Here is a 22522-nt window from a genome sequence, read left to right on the forward strand (position 1 = left end):
CAATATTATCCTATACACTTACTATGTTAATTAACGTAATTGAATAAATGATTTTTTTTTCGTTCAAAATGTGAATTTTTATGTATGGAAAAATAATTATTTAAATATAATTGCGATTAAAAGTTTTTATCGATTATAAAACTAAGTGATTATATTAACAAAGAACATTATTATTTTAATCCGAAAAGCATTATTAGCTACAACGAGTATTATAAATATTTTAAGTTCATCGACTTATCGATAAAAAAGAAAGAGTCACAAGATTTGCACAAAAAGGTGACCCACGAAAAGTGGAGTATACTGAAATAATATTTCACTTATTTAAACCCTTATTATTTTACTTAAATGATTTAATTGAAATTCAATAATAAGTATTATACCTTAAATTTAATTTTTATAAAATATATTAGATTCTGAACGAAGTGATGAATGCATTGATTTTACAATGATGTGTGTTTTTTTTTTTTTTTTTTTTTGTGTCTGTGTACAGCATAACTAAGTCGAAATAATGCTCCAATTTCAAACTATGGGGGTGGTTTCCGATGTAAAAGTGAATATCCTTGGTGCATTATAGAGGTAAAAAGTTAACATTTTCCAACAGTTTTCAAAAAAATCGAGAAAAACAAAAAAAAAATGACGGAAAAACGGCAATTTTTAAGCAAAACCAGTTTTCGACCAAATCGATTTTTTTTTATGGTTGTAATTCAAAAACTAATCACTGAAAATACTTGAAATTTTCATCAAATGTTAATGTCAGTGGTATCCGTATATAGTTAAATTTTCAAAAAATTTTGACTTTTTTTGAGTTATTTATAGACCACTGAAATTTTCGATTTTTTTGAAAATTTTTTTTTAAAATGTCGATAAAAAATTTTTGGATGACCAAAAAGTTTTGAAAATTTAATACAAGGTTCCTTATGAGTTGTTTTTAATGTAGCTAAAAAAAATTAAAAATCGTTAGTCACAATTTTTTTTTATAAGCGTTTTTAGTTCAAATTTTTACGAAATCTGTCGAAAACGCGAAAATTTGCAAGTAATTTTGAAGTTGAAAAATCATAAAATTTTTTTCTTTTATAACTAAGTTTTGAAAATTTGGTACAAGGTTCTCCATACATTTTTCTTCAAATATCTGTAAAAAAAACTCTACCGGATTCAGGCAAAAAATTTTTATGAGTGTTTGAAATTTAAATTTTTACAAAAACCGCGTTAAATAACAGTTTAGCCTCAAACGATTTTTGATATTTGTTATTATTCAAAAAGTATAAGTCGTAGATACTTGAAAATTTTACCAGTTATTAAGATTCGCGTTTTCTTTACGTGATTTAATTTTCAAAATATTTTTTAATATAAGCTGGTTTTTTTAAACCACCTTTTTCACCAACCACTAGAAATTATATCCTAGGCTGACAAATCATCTTCGTTCAGAATCGTTTTTCGTATACAATGATAACTATCATTGGATTCAAATTTAACACTCCTATAATATATAATAATGATCCATACGGCACCTAATGTACAGCAGAGCGGTACTCACTTGCCCACTTTTTTTAGTTGTTTTTGATCTAAAAATCACGATTAGTATAGGTCATTGACTAGTTAAAAATGTTGAATTTAATTATGGGTAATATTATAGTTAAGCTCACTGAAAGAAAATGATGATGGGATTATACGTACATAATATTATCATAATATTTCATAAGTAATTATTATTATAATACCGAATAAAGGATATATAGATAGTAGAACGAATAACTATATAATACGTAAAATATATAACATAGGTAAGTATAGGGTTCTGGGTTTCCCTATTTAGTGATTTCCTGTTATTCTGTGTTAGTCTTATGAGAAAACTGAAAAACCAAGTCAAAACCACTATACGCGTTTAATCGAATTTTCAGTCACTCAACTGTTCGCTGAGGCCATGAGGTAGTATTAAACGATTTATACAATTGTACAGTGTTTTTGATTAGCAACATCTTCATTTTTCAACATTCTTTTAAAGCATCAAGCAATATTGAATCATCATTTGTTGCGGTTATATACGAATACGATATATGGATATAGTTGTAATTACAAAATACTATCAGGCATTACATCAATAATTACGATTCACTGTTACTAATGTCACTAGTGGTCGATAGATTTCGTCCAATTCTTTTGAAAAATAACTAGATCTAGCCAACAATAATAATTATTAACATACTATTTATAAATCAGTGTAAATAGGTTAAATAGTATACAAAATAATATAAAATAGTATTATAGTGATTGAAGACTGCTTTAGTGTTGATGACTATTAAATATGTGGTAAATTGTTTGTACTGATGATGATTATGGGAGTGTCCGAAGCCACAAACATTAAATTTAAAAAATCTAAATTATAAAAATAATATTATTGAGGAAAAAATCGGGCTTACCACGAATCAGCATAATATTCCACGATAAATTATATATATGTATATACAATAATAGTATATTTTTGTACAAATAATTATAGGTATGAAGATGAAGATGACCTGCAGCAGCATTGGTGTTTGTGACAGGAAATATCTTCGAGGATTTAAAATATAAGTGTTAGTATTCTATATACTGCAGCAGTTCCGGAATGTTGTTAAAAAACTGAAATGTTATATTTTGATGTTAACACATTAAAAAAAAAACTAAAAATAGATTATTGACAAATCATAGCACAATCGTACGGAGTTCAAAAATCGCCTACCAATAGTTAAAACATCTATATCATATTTTACACGATGTAATAATACAAAAGGGTCAATAATATGAGACATTATAATATTAAATTTATTTGAACCGTGTATAAATGTATAATAATATAACATTATTATCAGTGTTTGACGCGTCTCGTATTAGTCGTTTTCCAACTAATCGTACACTTCTACTGCTGTTGCGGGGGTGTAATTCCATTGAGATAACAATAATATAGTAATACGAGTACATTATAGTATTATTTTGTATTATATTGTTGAGAAAAACCATATCAGAACGAAAACAACGGGTGCGGCAACACAACAACAGGTATATTTAGGTATAGGGTGGTATAGAACGATTTAATAGCTACCGTGTTCGATCTTAGCTGCTGATCGTATAGCCATATTATATAATATATATATAACTATATTTTTTTAATACTCTGTGATCCCGTCTCGCACTTAATATATATAAACGAAAACAACAACACATTATAGCAGTAGAAAACACAACAATTATATTATATGGATTACCTTTAGATAATAATATAATAACCTTATCTATATTAATATGTTATTATTATCTCTGTTAAAGCCGTCTGCAGTACATATAATATACACTGTCTGTATCTGCACGATAATGATTTGAATATGATTTGTGTTTTCTTTGTAAGACTCAGGACTCAGGGTCGCTTTATTTTTGTGTTTTACTTATTGTAATCATATTTTAAAATTATATCCACTAAAACTATCAAAAATAGAATAAATTTGACATTTTATGTATTTATTTACACAAATCAACGATTTCAGAAATAATAAATAAGAATTAATATTCCAAAAATATAGTATTGTATAAAAAAAATATGACGCCGTAGTTAATCTCTATGAATAAAAACATGCGACTAAAGCGTTAATGAAGGTAAATTATTTTAGATTTTAAAAATGTATACTTAATAGCTACGAATGGAAACCGAAAAATATACGAAAATATACTCTGTTGATCAAATTATAGTGTCTACGTTAATATGAATCACCACAGTGGATACAAACAATAACACGAATGAGTAATCTATAAAAAAAAATCTACATAAATTTCGTATATACATTCATTTATTTATTATGAATATACATAATATATATATATATATGAGCTGAGCTATTTTGTATAATATTAACAAATAAAAACAGGTAAATTATAAAAAATAACCAGAAAAAAGGATATATAAAGATAAAAAATATTTATAATTAGTATAATAACCTATTATTTAATAATAATATAGTCATCACAGATTTTATAATGCAAAATTTGGTTGTATTAACAATAAATATGTCCTTACACTATCGTGCCATCCATAATTTTACGCGTCACGTTAAAATACGCTATGGATATATTTTTAGTACACCATTTTGTATTAACCACATATTACCGTGAATTTAGTCAAACTTGCCGACATGCTGTCACAGTGGTAGTCAAATGATCATCGATTATTATTACTGATAAAAAGTTTAAAATATTTTACTCGTTCAAAGTTTATGGTATACATTTTGACACTTCCCAATTTTTAACTCGGTCCCAAAGACATCTGAGATATAATGTGACAAAAAAACAACACAACCAATAACGGACGAAACAATATAAATTGTAAAGGCATTTCAAGCGAAGCGAATAGTCAACCCTCGTTTACCGCGTGCGGATACTTCGCTGGTCACTGATTTTTTTTTTTTCATTTCATTCGCCCCTCAAACTCTGCAGATACCATCATATAAACGTCGTAATTCGTAAGTACCTATATATAATATACGGACACCGAGAGTCGGCTCTACGATTTTTTTTTTTTATCTTTACTGACGGTCAATTTCTAATTCGTCGTCGCCCCTTCTCCAAAGTCATGTGTTATTTTTTACCTCGCTTTTATTTTATCATTTTACGACGGCGTAGACGCCACGCAACGCCGTCGTAAAACTGTCGGCGCGCGCGGCTACCACTCTTTGGTTTCTCATCTCTTTCTATATATTATGTTCGCCGCCGCTACCTCTGTTATAAGTGTATGTATAGAATACGGTTTATAATATTATATGAACATACTTGTTATATAGTAAATAATAATATAATTTAGTGATAATGTGATAGTATTGTATCGTTTTATGTGTATATATAATAATTACACACAACATATACACACACGTATTATACGGCGTGTTTGCATTGTCTACACGCACTTTAATGCGTATATTGTATAATACTATATTGTATTGGTGCAGCAAATGTACACAATGCACTGCACACGCGACCACCAAAGTACTTCTGTCTCGACCGGTCATATTATTATAATACGTTACGGTCAATGATTATAATATATTCAGATATTATTATTATTATTAAAAATGGCTAGACGCTTTATTGAATGCCTATTTACTGCAGTGACGGCAGACAGCAATAATATGTCACAGAAATACAAATAAAAAATAACAATTTTTATTATTGTCCGGCGTATAAGCGACTGTATATAAATGATTATATAACGCGTTATAGATTTAAACGTTTGATTTTCGAACGATGTCGGTGGCTCCGCTTGAGGACATCGTAAATAGGTATTAGTTATAAATAATAATGATATTAATTCTTTTCCGCCGGAGACCTGTTGCACGTCGGATCGTCAGAAACTAACAGCCTCCACTACCCCCACGATGGTCAACCGAGTCCACCGACCGTGCGTAACACCGGCGGCATCGTCGTATAGGTACCTACTCATAGCTTATAATATTATAATATTTGACACAAAAAAAACGAACGAACGGGTATGGAATGATTAAAAATATGGAGTGAACCGGTATATACAGAATGGTCTCCGTCAAACGGTTTGCGTGAAACGTAAATCGTATGTAATATTGCGGGTCACGACTACGATGTATCCGTTTCCGAAATATTTGAACGCCCTGTAAACGACCACTCAGCATATAATACGATAATCCTCTAGCACACAATATATTATATGACGAGTGGTTTAAATCCATCGTACTCGTATTATATTATACATGGCTGGTTCTACTGGTAGCTCAGCTCCCGTACGCGTGTAATCGTTCAAAGATAATGTATTATTATTCACTCGGGCCGCATCGAATGTCCTCGTCGTCGAAATATCGTGTTAAATATAAAATAATATTATAATATTAATAACACTCGGTGGTGGTCGTTGTCACGACGTATTATCTCGGGACGCCATGCCTTACTGCCCTCCGCCTGTCGAGGATTAAAAAATTTCGAAGAATTAAAAAAAAAAAAAAACATAAAAACAAAATATATACCCGTTTTAAAGTTTGTGTCACCGCATATAATATTGTATATTATAATATTAAGTACGTATTAACGATATTCCCACTCACTACCGTGTATACCGTCTTACGTAATTTTCTATATAATATGTACCTGCATCTACTATATGTATATTTATCGTGACGGATGACGATGATTTATCGATCAATCCTTGTTGAGCCTAAAGACTAACCGAATATCACTCGATTCGTTAAACTACGATATCGGACTGTTGTTTATTCTAAGTTTTTGTCGTTTTTATTCTGTCTCGTCCGACGACGACAATCTGAGCTGATATTCGACGAATTCTTAATATTCATGTACTTAAACATGCTGTAGTTAACTCGGTCGTTTATTAGTATACTTTAATACGTTGCGTCATAGGTCAAAAATAAATAATAATAAATATTATATCAAATAATTTTAGTTTTAAAATCGTATAATTCTGTTCATGTTATTTATATAGTAGAGTATCTGTTCAGACGTCTTATAGTACTAATGTGTAATACAGAATCATCCTGTGTTTTATATTCTGCAGCTGGTATCCTAGTCCTTGACAATAATTAATAATAGTAAAACGTTCTGTACAGTTAATAAATGTTGTTATAATACACTTAGTTCAAGATTAAACCTTAATGAGTAATTTATTATATCATCCTAATATATGATTTTGATTTGTATAATGTTTCAAATTTGTTTTAGTTGGATTTTTTTGCATTGCCTCAGAGTTATAAGCCATATGTCTATATTGGCTTAATTATATACAATTTTTAACCGAGTGCTAAGTGTTTAGTTTAGTATTTTTTATTTGACATTAATGTTATTAGCAATCGGAGACGTTAATTTAAAGTTAGTATTTTTCCTATGTGTGGTTCCCAAGTGAGACGCCGCTCAAACTTTAAATCTATATAGGTACTTCTAATAGGGATATCAGCTTAACAGATTTTAGAACGTCGATGAGGTGAAAATTAAAGGTAGTTTGTAGGAATTTTGTTTGGTTTACTTTAACTCACTATTTATTGCACCAGTTAGAAATTAGGCATAGACGATCTTGAAGATTTAGGAAAGCAGTAACCAGGATTTCATGTATTAATTTAATTGTCTTATTGTCCACAAACTCAGTTTCAGTTATACTTGGAGACTTAATATCTAGGTACTTACAATCGAAATAATAAGACGATTGAAATGTTTTTACTCTTGTAGAATGTAACATGTTATAATTTTTACCTTGATATGTCATTGTAAACATATTCAAATATTTTCTGTATAAATTGCGGATTATATTTTGTATTGACGTTGTACATTTATTATAATTATTATATGTAAATAATACAATTTGATACAAAAAATCGACCGTGAAAACGGTACACCAGCCGGAATAGACTTTTTGCAGGTATTATTAAACTACATATGTATATAGTTACTCGTAGTCACCGAACAGTAAATGTGTACATTGTCACATAGTTCGAGTGCTATCGAAAATAAAAAAAAAAAACTTTTAATGTTATATATGAATATATACATTATACATATGTATTATATGTATACATATAGTTTATTAAGCACAATGATAATATATATAATATATATAGTATTCCGAGACGATAAAAATGTATAAATCAATATATATGCGCGACGATCTTTTATAAAAAAAAAAAAATAAGTAGTTTGTAACATTTACAACAATATTATAAATAATATGTAATAATAGTACCATAATATACTAATAAATGGCATATTTAGCACGAAATGTATAGATACAGCACATACCTATATGTATATATAAATGATAATAATGTATAATAAAACATGACTAAAGCTATAATACCTACCTACATAATATATATCTACCTACTTAATAATTTTAAAACGAAACACTGCACCACTTCAAACATCGTAATATTATAATATGGCTTCATATATAAAATATAATTTACTCGCGTTTCATCGTTGACGATTATCATTACAAGTCATTAATATCTACGTATATATAGGTATATAATATGGTGTACTTAATGTATATTAATCAAGCGATATTACATAATATATATTTATATATTATATTATTACTATGACACTATATATAATACAATAAAACATCATATTTTTATCATTAGGTATTTTTGTAACATTTTTATTATCATTATTATTATTCAAACGAAAAACATAGTACAATGATCTGGTCCATTGGAAAATTACGAATAATATTAGTTATAACAATATTGAAATAATGATTTTTTTCGTCCATTTATCGCGTATCTAAACTTATATCTATACATACAAACGTATGTATTTATCATCTATATATACATGATTTATATATTTTATATGTACAGTGTGGGAATGCCTTAAAAACGAAAATGAAATTCATATAATAAATAAAACATGTAATATACCTATATAATATTATTATGCTTAATGCCTCTTTTACTCACTATATATAATAATATAACTATATAATAATAATTAATAAATAATATCTAACATTGCACTCGTACATATTACAAATAAAAATTTACAATTTATATAAATAATAATATTATTACCTTTATATAAATACAAAATAATATTAGATTATAAAGTACCTTATCGCGTAATAATGAGTGATATATTTATGTGTCATGTTGTGAGTATATTTTAATTTCACGTGGCTACTTGTATAGAATAATAAAACTATTTTATAACGATATTTGATATTAATTTACGAATCGAAAAATTCCCGGTCTCATGTACACCAACATGCATAATATTATTATAATTACTATTATTATTATCACATTCACCTGTCACCGCAGAATATAGGAAATTATTCGAATGAAATGTTATTCAAATAACATAATAATTATTTGCCTGTCTCTTGTACACGAAGTGTAGAGCGCCTCGAGATTTTTTGGAACAACTGTCAATAATATGATACATGTGTATTCGGGATCTGCGCTGGTCGCGTAACCTCATTTAAGAGCCGTGTTTTGGTTCAAAACTGTTATTAAAATCGATATTTGATTGCACACGCCTAGTTTTCCGAAATGTATAAAATATGTATAATATTATAATTTATGATCACTGTGTTATAATATACATATACATATTTGTATACACAAGCCAAAAGTCTAAAACGTTCCTTATATACATATATATAGCTGATCGAAAACTTTTAAGATGCACCTGTATATTTATAACATATAAATACTATTACTACTACAACTAATAATAATAGGTATTTTTTTATATTATATACACGCAATAAACGTCAAAGAAAAATAAATATATGAGATAAAATATGATATTTAAATGCTATAAAAGTTTCAATAATGTTTAAATTAAAAATACACAATTATAATATATTATTGGTAATACAATGGCGTGGACATTGTGTATACGAAACGAGAACGATATATCATATAATATGATGACTATAAACTGTATGTCGTACATTACACAATAATATAATAATAAAATGAATCGATACGATGTTATAATGCAATATACCTATACAGTCACCGAACCACATAGGTACATCGCCGTGCTCTGCTTAAACCATATTATAATATTATGTATACCCGTATATTAAATATATTAGATATATGGTTTAGCGTCGTATATGTGCAGGAGAGTAGGAGACCGATTTGAACGAATGTATGCAACTTACACATACTTACTAAAAAGTGATAATTATTATATTTCGAAAATAAAAGGATTTTATATTTTATTTGAGTTTGTATTTTTTTTTTCACCGATAGTAAAAGAACAAACTATTTTAAATTTTTCGATATGAAATATGTATTATACTATCAGTATTTGTTTTTAATATTCATTGTATTTCATGAGGTATTGCGATTCGCGGATCCGAGTCTTACGTATAATATTTTTTTTATGTAATATACGACACATAATGATTATAATCATCACACAAAAAAATGGCATAAAAATACGAATCTCTGTACAGGATATATTAATATATTATACGTTAAAATGACTACAATAATATTACTATCACACGCTTGTAGGTAAAATATTATTCAAAATAAAAATATTTGTATTCGCTCGACCCAACATCATCGGTACGATCACTGCAGATCGGTACACACGATAGGTCTCGTTAAAACATAATTTTATTTAATATTAGTACGGAGCGTGTCGCGAGGACTTAGGAATCTGAGTACACGTGATAGCGACGAAAAATAAAAACCGCCGGACGCGGTCCAAAGTCCGTTCAGCACATGGGCGAAGCGACCGGAGGCTGTGACAGGGCAAAGTGTCCTGGTGGCGGTTGGGGCGCCACTGGCGATCCGCCGACGCCTCCGGGTCCGCCGCCGGGTGACATGGCTGCCGGAGACCAGGCCTGTAGACCCTGCAGCGCGCCCAGACGTACTCCGCCGTCTCTGTCGTCCATCATGGACTGCATCATTTTCGTGGCCATCTGCCTCTGAGCTTCTCGTTCTTCCATCATGTGACGTCTGCAAAAAATTTTAAAAATAAAAAACATTAAAATCACGCGTCATATATCGCTCGCTCATCATTGCGAATATTCATTGTATACAAATTATTATGGTGTATAAATTATGAATTATTATATATTATCATCATTATTAGTATCGTATTTTATAAGGTTATATTATATTAAAATCAAATGTATATGGTGTATACTGTTGTATTCTAATAGTAAATAAAATTCACGCAATAAACTTCTACGGCTATAGCCTCTATAGAAGTAACTTTACGAGTGAAAATTCGGTAAAAAATTTATTTTGCATAAATAATAATAAAGCTGTGGTAGAGTGCACTATGTATGAATAATCGAAAACCATATATTATACGAGCTCCGAAACGTAGAAAATCGTGATTTACAGTATTGCGAAGTGGTTGGTCCACTCTGTATAGTGTATATATTATTGTATACATTATATACGATATTTCTATGTTGGCCGTTGCGTCGACAAATTGATGACACAACTGACAGCCGTGAAAATCGCTATATCTGCACTATTGGTCTATAATGCACCGTGTACATATTATATTATATATCAATATACATGTATATATATTATATAATATAGTGTTTGAGCGAAAAGGGGAGCGTATAATCGCGTGTGTGCGAGAGCGCTGAAAGTTGACAGTTTAAAAGCCGGTCTGAATAATTTAGCTGATTTTAAAACGCAGTTTAAGCGGATTTCTGTAACGGTCCGCGCGGCGCAGGACATGCCGCCTCGCCTCGAGTCCGATGAAATATTAAACGCGTTTGGCCGCGACCCGTCGGCGTGTAAGATTTCCGCATCCGGAGTATTTATATAAGTCATATACTTTTATTAAATTTATTAAAGTGTTTATTTGACTCTTGAATAAATGTTGTTTCGTACAACGAGCGATCTTATATTATATGACATATACAGCTCAGTACTCACAATCGACGACTTTTTACGCTTTTCACATAGAACATAATATAATGTGATCTACTATAAAATTATTCTTAACTTCAAATAGTTCCTATTGTTTAGATGGATTTAAAAGAAAATATCGTTATTTATTTATAATTAAATATTAATATTATGATAACATTTTAGAAAAAAATAATTTGCAAGAAACACAAGTCGTCGAGTTTTAAATCCGAGTGGTGTGAGGAGAGCTGTAGTTAAAATGATGTATTGAGCTTCATTCAAATCTAATCTAAAAGTTCGTTAATGACTGGCGAGTGGCGGGTAAGCTCGAAAGACAAATAATGATTATATATAATAACCAATGACATAATAATATTATATACAACACATTTATATTGCATACATCATCGGACCAAATTGTTGGTAAATATGCACAAGTCACATAACATAATATAATATAATGATAATACGAAAAATTCTAAATTAAATAAATTCAAAGTTATATTGTTTGTTCTTAGGTACTCATAACTATTATATTATAAACTCAATCGAAGCCCGAACTAACGTAAGTAAACACATAAATTAAAATCCTACACTCGTAATAAAATACAAGAACAACTATCAACGCGCGTATCTCTATCACTGTCTCTCTCTCTTTCGTATCCTCGACAGTCGTGTGTATTATACGTTTGTGAAGTATCCTTGCGTTAAAAATACGAACGATTTCATTTCCATATACGTTTACGTGTAGGTACGTTTTTCGCACATCCCGTAGATATTCGATTTACTGCTCATTCTTTTTTTATTAAACAACAGAGACGCCGCCGTGTTAAACGGAATAAAGACAAAAAAAAATATCTTTTGATATTGTTATACGACCGGCGCGGCGTGGCGTAGGCGTCGGCGGCACGTTTGTATATTATTATGTACACGTACGAAAGGAAACGTCAGTTCATACACAAATCTCACATTTGAAAACGACGCTTACTATCGAGTGTGTATAATACATTATATATTATCGTCGTTATAGCAATGGATCATTTCATGTCAATAGGTATGCACGGAAATCCGGGTTCATTCACACAAACACTACTGCACAATAATAATTATTGTATACTGCACCCGACTATATGAGTGTATCGATATTGCGACATTAATTCGTGGCAAAAAAAAAAAATGAATAAATAAAAAACGTTTTAAAAAAACATTAATACATATTGAGATAAAAATTATTGTTCAATGATCAAAATGTTGGTTGACATTTTGACAGACCATAAACACAATATTATCCGAGGTTTGAGTGATTAAAAAAAATGAAAAAAAAACACCATTGATATTTAATTAATAACAATTTTGTAAATTCATTAAGAATTGATATCTTAAAAAATGGGGTTGTATTATACTTAATATATAAACGGTGAAAAATAAAAATCTGATAGCAATTAAGTTTTATGCAAAACTTTGACGAAAACGAGCAATATAGGATTTATTTAAAATAGTTTGATAGGTGAATAATTTACTTATGGTGAATGAATAGAAAATCATAAATTTATAAAATATGCGAAAAAATGTATAAATTTTCTGTGAATGTTAATCAATTCTTTCCCCCTAACAATACAATACTATGATGCATTAACGCCAAGTATTGAGACTTAGTTGTTTAGAGTTCTCTCAGTGAATAAAGAGTATTTTATATCATGATCCTTTACAAATTATATACATTGACCGCTTAAATTGTATATTGTACAATGTACATAATATTATGTATTTATTATAATGTACCTACGAAAATTCTTACTTTTCTCAGAAGTCGTAACCACTAACCGCACGTGTTTATAGATTTCTATAAAGGTACGTTGTATATAAATACGCTTTTAGCACACTGTCGTTTTCTGTCGAGTAAACTTTTACCTCAGTAAATGCTGTTCAAGTTTCAAACGAGACGTGCGTTATTGTTTAATATGTATATATATATAAAGGTTTTGTATATTATTATAAATTCAGATGACGGCGATTATACATATTATTATTATTAACTCAAGTCTAAGAAAATTTGCAGTTTCACGGCGAAAACGGCATCATTATTATAATAATATATATGCAAGCATATCTAACGTGTTATAATATCGCGGTAGCTCGCGCGGTAGTAATAATTACGGTAAGTACTTTTCAGAAACACTTTATAATACTACCCCGTAAGGCATTATTATTCTTATTAGTAGTTTTAGCAGTAGCAATAACTATCCCTCTTGCACGTGCAGGCGATTTAATTAAATAAGTAAACGCGTAAACAAATTATTATTATAATATATTCTTTCATTTTGCGGTCATGTTAAATCATTATCTTAACGATTGTATGAGAATCTATTAAATCTTAACTTATTAAATATTATATTCTTAGTTGTAAGTGTTACTTTCGACCTCGTGGTGAAGTCTTATATTGATAAAATATAATATTTTTAATTAATTTTTTTTTTTAAATTAATCATCGAATAATACAGAAAAATGTACCTAGTGGCTAGTTGTATAATTATCTATCATATTATTATGATAGCACCTTCTTCAAACAGTACACTTACATATTATGTTGTAACTCAAAATCAATTATAATAGTATCTATATACTTATAAATAGGGTTTATCGAGAAGATTTTAAACATTCAAGCGTAATATCTATGTAAAATTGGTAGATTTTTGTCAAGTATACATGTCATACATCGAACTTTGTTCTTTGGAAGATTGATAAATAATTTTGATATTAATACGGAATAATCAATAAAATTCTGTAAAGGTAATTATATTACAGATACGCTTTTAAATATATGTAAGATTTAAAGATGGATCAATCGTCAATGGATAAGTGAGTAATAAAATGTTTGGACAGTTATTTATTATAAAGTCGCGATTTCAGTTTTAAAGAGAAAAAAGTTTAACTTATGTTAAAGAATAAAGTAACTACCTACTTCTAATATAATATAAATATTAGAATGTTAACAAATCGACGTTAACTACAATCACTTTAAGACACTAAATTATCTATCGCATTAATACAAAATATGTAAATTATTGTAGAATATAAATAAAATAATTATGACGGAGTCCGTGCGTGCAGTCTCGTCTCCAAAATTAATTTAACGTTATAGGTTTCGATAATTGTTTTCGACTATTACCATTCACGCACGACCATCGAAAAACTTACAACTGTTATTATTACATTTATCATCATAAATATATATAATAATATAATAATAATATAATCGCCCGTCGTCCTAACCTAACCTATATGCATTAAGTATAATATGTCGTATGTGTAACCCAAAGTTTATAAAAAATATAATAGTATATATACTATCTGAAAATCTTGCACGTAACCTACCTAAATACTTGAGTTGATAACACGCCTGTACCGTCTATATAAGGGTACATATTTTATAGATACTGATGGGTGTACTACACAATATTTTATAGGTACCTATGGCTGAAGACACTCAATAATCCTAATGAAAATAGCCACTAATCCATCACTGTTTATGGTTTATTTATAACACTATAATATGTCGTTGTGTTTTATTTCGTTTAAATCTCAGCGATAGGATTTTCGGGAAAATTCTAAGGCGCAGGACATACTCGTATAGTGTACACTCGTCGCGTCGTTTTATTATACATATATTTTATATTGGGTAACTATATACATATAATATTATTGTACGCTCGCGTATGCGGTGAATGCCTAAATTTCAACGAGTCCTTAATCCGTTAGCGGTCTCGCTCTGCGTCACGCGACGAGATCGGACGGCTCGAGCGAGAAAAAAGAACGTCGTCGCCGTCGCCGTGGCACTACACTACGGTGGTGGCGCTACGTTTGGATTTCGTTGTCCCGTCGTGTGGCGCCGCCGTCCGCGCTTATCGCACACACGTCTCGCCACTGTCGGCCCTTTTTTAGTTTCCGTCTTTACCGAGAAAAAAAAAAACGAAAAAAAAAAAACAGGTTCGACTCCTCCCGGACCGACAATACTATACATATATATGTATACTGCGTACATAGGTACGCGCGTGCTGTGTATACGATCGTACATCGTAAATTAATAATAATTGTTTACCATCTCGAAGAATAACGTTTTTATTTGTACTCGAGCACTGGGCAATAATATAACTGTTGCGCCAGTCGTGTAATGGTTAATAATATGATAATGGTATGCTGTTGAGGCTTCAAATATATAGTGCTGCAAACGAGATGACCGCGACAAATTTAATAGATCGTTTACCCGCAAAATAAAATGCAAAATTATAAAACAACCGCCGCGAGATTTCGGAAATCAAAAATAATCCGTTTGACGATGCAAAAGTTAAGGTGATACCGCCGATACATCATGATAGTAATATAACAGTGTTTAGCCGACGAAACGATTTGCATGACATAATAATAATATTGTATTTAGATACCTACTGTGTTTGTAGAGAGTCTTTTAAGGCTGTAACCTAACTCTTTAAACACTTCAAAAACACTGTTCCAACCCACTCACCCACTTTCAAAGACAGAGCTACATGAAAATAATTTCGTAAAATCGTTATCGATATTTTTGCAGTAATCTGAGTATGATTTCATTGTTATTCGAAAAAATATCATTGTAATCATCAGTATTATTATGATCAACGATTTTTACGAATAAAAAGTGGACATGTATAATGTTTCGATCTCAGTCGCACCGTCCTAACTTAAATTCCTCCGTAGTGCAGCGCAACGGAATAAGACTTAACTCCGTCCGCGCACTATCGATGAAAACAAAAACATCTAGACACAGTCTCGTCGATTTCCTCCCACTGACACGCCACTGTTGTATAGTCGTCGTCAGAGCGGTAGTTTTTTTTTTTTTTATTACGCCACTGCAAATACAGAAACGACGACTGCTGTTAATGTCGTGGAAATATGGTGGGCGAGCGCGCGCGCGCGCTTGCTCGAGGGAGGCAAAACAAACAAACACGTCCATTTGTCTGTTTACTCTTGTACGGCGGTGGCGGCGGCGGCGGTAGTAAAAACTACGGTAAATGTACATTCACCATATTATATATTATAAGTATTTACTCGTTCGGCGTACTAGAATATAGTAATAATATACAAGTGCGACCGTATATAATACGAGTCACGAGGTACCTATACGTATTATATTGAAACGCCGAGTGTTTGTAAAAAAATATATTATGTGTATTTTAGTAGGTAGTATATAATATAACTTAAAAATATAAGTAATATGTACAATGTACACGTACAGTATAATAATATTATAGGTATATAATAAACACAAGCGCGGGGCAACTGGTTCGCCCGTGTTATCCACTGGGGGCGCCACCGATTACACGAAATATGCATTAACTGCGTCGGCTCGGATAACACGTGTAATTAAAAAAAAAAAAAATAAAAAAAAAAAAAACAACAAACAAACGGAGAAGAAAGAAAGAAGAAGTAGAAATGGTATATTAAAACCACTTAATAGTGGCCCGAAAAGGTGACAGGAATTTTAAAAGCTTCTAATGGACTAGGTTTTTTTTTTTTTTCATTCTCGTTTTACCTCTCCTGTCGTCGTTTTTATCGCGTTTGTCGCCGACTGAATTATATTATAACGTTTTGTTTGGCGCGAGGCCGACCGATTTGTCACAATAATAATATATATACATTATACACCTATATTATATACCAGACATAATAATACTATTATACGTTTATAATATACAGTTAATTTCTTCGTCGCAGTCATTGAAATCCATCGAACGCACAATATAATAATATTAAACGATGTTATTGAAAAACCATATTTTATAACGAGGACAGCCGATAATTTAATATATATTATATCATACGTAATTTTATTCGTTTCGTGTCGAGTCTCGACGAGCATTAAAAAAAAAATTAAAATCTAATTTATTGCGTAGAAAAAAAACCGAATTTTCGTTTTCACCATCATCGTGCATTGTCCGAGTGCACACAACCGTCACGGCGACGATAGTCGTTATATCATTGTAAAATATAATAGGTATGCACGCCAGACGTGATAATAGTTTTTTATTTTTATACGATGATGTCGCGCACCATACGTGTGTTTTATAACATACAATGCTATTATAGGAGGACTGGCGATCGGACGCGTTTATTTATTATAATATCTAAAAAAAAAAAAAAAGGGTCGTTGACAGTGCAAACAGCGCACGGGGGAGAATTCACGTCATAATGTCATTATTACTATTATTATTATTATTTTACGCGCGTGGACGTGGAAACGATAAACTGGTCTTGTATATTATGTATTTTATCAATGCGAGTAATACGCGAGTACGTGTACTTTTAAGTCGTTCGTATTATTATCTATATAAATATATTACAATTTAAAATATATACGCTTTTCGACGCCGCCATCTCGATTTTACAACATGTGTACATTTTACGATCTGTAATGGACCTATATATTATTATTATAAGTGTATATAATGGAGTTGTTAATAAACGACAAATTATTGTTTTATATCGTATATCTATATATATACGTAGGTATATTACGTTTAGCTATGGTCGGCGTTTAACTACTTTTGATCTCACGGCACCGAAATATCTACCCGGTGAACATATAAAATATAATACACGTAGATACCTACCAATATTTGAAAATTAAACCAAAGTCAACGCCCTGTATGTAAGTTGCATCATAGATTGGCGCGAAGAATATTATTAATCGATTTATATTGTTAGTGATTTTTTCATTTTTTTTTTTTTTACACATGCGCATATTGTTGTAAAAAATGACACGCGATTTGAAACATGCATTTTATTGTTTTGGTAAAATTGTTACAGTGTATAGTAATTAATATTAGGTATAGGTATATTATTTGACCAAAATATAATATATTATCGTAATAATGTATTATTTCATATTGATTTTTTTTTATACAGGGTAGTATTCATTGTTTACCGTTTCATCATTATAAATACTACCTAGCACTAGAAAAACAAAACTCACCGTAAGGCAATTTGGACTTATAACGCTACTTTAACTCTACAAGAAATTTTATGCGCATAATATTATACTAATCATTCCATTTCAACGCTAACACTAAGTATTAGCCATTAACAACTAATTTTCAAGATTTTGTGATAGGTAGTTTGAATTAATTTGATCACTTTGTGTCAAGCTATTAAACATATTATTTTGATGAAAAAAAGAATAATATTTTCTACTATTTTTCATCACACCGATTACTTAATAGTAACAATTAAGGAAGTTATAAATGTTTGATTTTTTATTATCGGTAGATAGAGGAAGAATTTTTTAAAAACATTAATATACCTATATAAATACCTATCGAGTTACTGTAGAGTTCATAATATTATGTTAGTATTCATTTTAAATTGTATATTATATACATAAACGATTTATTCAATATTTTATATTCGAAACAATAAACATTTAGATTTTTTTTTTTTGTAGACATGTTATAAATATTTAAGTGTTTTAACCATAAAAAATAATGTGTTTTTTAAACTCAAAAAAAAATATCTGTAAGAATATATTGATGTGACTACAGTTAAACGTGAATATTAGGCAAAATAGTAGACACGTTTGTTAAGACCGAACACGATATTATAATAACTTATCATGGAATTATTATCAAAAAAAAAAAAAATAATTATAATATACGTTTTCTTACCTCCATTTGGTGCGTCTGTTTTGGAACCATGTTTTGACCTGCGCGTCGGTCATCTTGAGCGCTTTCGCTAGAGCCGCGCGATCGACAGATGAAAGGTATCTGTGCTTATTGAACTTCTCTTCCAACTGTGATATTTGACTGCGAGTGAACGATGTACGCGGCTTTTTTCTCTTGGGTGGCGTTCGGTTCTGGTACGGGTGTCCAATGCGCCGGGTGCCCAAAAGTCCACCAGCACAACCTATAACATATAGAAATAATATAAGCATATTTATATATATATAATATATATTCACTACTAGAACACAATCCTATTTTAGTTGATTATAAATAATTATTACACTAGAGGCTATAGTACCATCAAAAAACAAAAAATGCAGCGTGTTAAATATTTATAATTAAACAAGTAACAACAACAACATTATTTTGAAATAATATAGAATTAATAGAATATTAAATAAGATATTATAGTGTCTAAAAACCCAAATTCTAAATAATATCATTTATTATAATATTTATTTATTTACTTGTTTACAAAAAAAAATTCATCTAATAGCACTCCAATATCACTAAATAAAATGATTGTATTTCACATTTTAAAAATGGTTTAATTTTATTATTTTAATTTATTTCAGCAATAATATTATGTTAACACTTAACAACATAATAAGCTAATAATAATTACAAAGTAATTTAATATTACTTAATAAAATACTTTGTGGTGATGCAATCATTACAACACAAGATCTGTATAGTAGAATACAAACTATTGTTTAAATAATTAGATTATTGTAAGAACAAATGCATTATAAATGAAATTGCAGGTCAACTGTGTAATTATTTCACATAATATAATATTGCTTAGGTACTATGTTTTCATAATGTGTGAATAGTTCCACGTACAAAAACTGATCATTTCTCTTTCCCAATATAATTTTTTAAATATATACCTAATCTTAATGCAATGCCTGCCACACAAATGGGATCACTGATGATATCCTGATTCTTATTTTTTGTAACAAAAATTGTTTACGTGAGAAAACAGCGGTTAATACAATACGCTTATGGGTACCCATAATATAACCAAAAATATTTACTCCGTCTGCATATTAATTTGTATTTTGTAGAACACAATATACAATATTATAACAACAACATTGTCAAAATCGAGTTAAGACAAAATATTAACATGTCACAATAAACATACACAATATTCTACAATATATTGATACTTCGCAATAAGGGAGGGGGGTAGAAGTACGCGCATATATTATTATTATCGCAGTTAATTTTCCTAGTATCGCCGGTGCGCGCCCTTCTGCAGTCCCGTCATGCATCCGCCGTCATCGTAGAACTTTGTAAGCTCGTGTGACATTTAATCTTGTAAAATGCTTATTTCTTTCCTCGAAAATTTCGATTTTTTCATTCATTATATTTAAGTTGTGTTCAAAACTTGATAAATTACTCAACTTTACCGTGCTTGTGTACGACGCGATAGGGGAGAAACTAAAACGATGGTTGTAATTCCATGGAGATTTCCGGGTATATCGGGTTTATAAAACGTCCCGGAAAACAAAAAATAGGGTAAGCATGTATATTATATCGGTGTATAATATTGTAAACGCATAATATATTGGTAATTATATAAAAAAGAAAAAGTTTTACTTTAAACGCGTTTTACGTGTACATCATTATTATTATTAATCACATATAGGTATACCTGATTGGATAAAACATATTATATAGTATTTGTGCGTTATATATCTAATATAATATTATTTCACTTTGCCGAAGAACACTCTATTAAAAATGTATTTATTAATTATTTATGTTCAAAATTAAATTTATTTTCATTCGATAAATTATATCCGTTTCCATAGTTGATCGATTAATTTAAAATTACTACTTTTAAAATTATTATTTTTAAATGTAAATATTATAATATATTTTATTTTTTATTTTAAATATCTTAATAGTTAATGGACCATAATAATAAAAATAATAATAGTTAAAAGAAGCGGATCAATGATTCTAAATTTAACTATGTTTCTTTTGGTGGTGTATACATTTTTTTTAGGTATCGATAGGTGTTAAATGGTACGCAAGTACCATCACTATACCTATACAATTTAAAAAATTTTCCAACAACATAAATAAAGTGCTCATATATAAAATACAATATTCAGCTATCCAAGGTTATTTTCTTAATTAATTAATACTATATATACATGTACCTATGTGTGTTTGAAAGATAACGATATATAATATAGTATAAAACGAATTAAGTAATATTTTATGTATTATATTATTCTAATAAGTGTACCTATGTATATTTAATATAAGTATACATTTTTGTTATTTATTATCGAATAACAGGTTTTATTTATTGTATCTATATATATACTATATAGTTTCAATGACATTAGAAACCAATTATTGTACCAATCGAATTTAAACGATTATTACTTATTAGTCATTAAATAAACATATAATATAATGTTTATTATGTTTTGGGGCGATCAATTTTTTTTTTTTTATATCATCGATTATCGATGAAATATTTACGAGCAAAACGTTTAGGCAAAAAATAATATTAATTGGCTAATCGCGATAAAAAGTGTCTTTACGTAATATGAACTAATATAATAAATGTGAAACAAACAAGTTTGATAATATAACGAATATAGGTAGGTACTTATACTTATATAAATTCTCACAAGTCACGATTTCGTATAATGTATAATATTACTGTCGGAAATGCGAACTCGGATATAACTTTATACACTGTGATTAAACTGTACTGCCTACTAGGAACCAGTTTTAGTATAATATGCAGCCATTATTTTTTACTAAACCTACCTATCTAGTAATATAAAATATGACATATAAACTGCACAATATTTAGTGTCTAGAGTATATATAATATATTATAATGTATAAAAAAACAATAATAATTATTACTATAAATCTATAATATATATTTGCACATTCACGAACACATAAAATATTAATTACACTGTTTATAATGCATACGATTAATGATGAATTTATTAAAAATCTGATTTTTAGAATTTTTACATAATATACTTAAAGATCACCATATTTTAAAAATTGCATATTGATTGTGTATATTCAGTGGTGATTCAAATTACTGTTTTTCAAATTAAAACCTTCATTTCTTCTTCAAATTAGATTAGGTTAGGTTAGGTAATAGTTCTAGTTATTCTGAAAGTGTCAATGCATCAAAATCAAAATTCGTACGAGAAGTGTTTGAGTTGTTTAACTTATTGTATAATTAATGACTAGATAAAATATTACATAATACCTATATTTTAAATTACTAAGGAATATTTTTTGATGACTATTATTCGTATTTCTTAGCATAAAAAGTTCAATTACTGAGAACCACTCACCGCTGTTGGAATTGTAATAAGG

General features: G+C 29.4%; 1 protein-coding gene across 1 annotated transcript in view; it reads right to left on the reverse strand.

The window, feature by feature from the left end:
* Nucleotides 1-7321: 7321 nt before the first annotated feature.
* The window catches only part of LOC114130160 (T-cell leukemia homeobox protein 3-like), a 42232-nt gene continuing 27031 nt past the window's right edge, over nucleotides 7322-22522 (reverse strand). Inside the window, exons 2-3 of the mRNA XM_050210976.1 lie at nucleotides 19091-19328; nucleotides 7322-10478 (exon numbers count right to left, since the gene is read on the reverse strand). Of these exons, the coding sequence (XP_050066933.1) occupies nucleotides 10235-10478; nucleotides 19091-19328 (482 nt within the window). The 3' untranslated portion in view covers nucleotides 7322-10234. The remainder of the gene's footprint in view (nucleotides 10479-19090; nucleotides 19329-22522) is intronic.

The sequence above is a fragment of the Aphis gossypii genome, chromosome 1, assembly GCF_020184175.1.
Source record: "Aphis gossypii isolate Hap1 chromosome 1, ASM2018417v2, whole genome shotgun sequence".
Taxonomy (NCBI): Eukaryota; Metazoa; Arthropoda; class Insecta; order Hemiptera; family Aphididae; genus Aphis; species Aphis gossypii.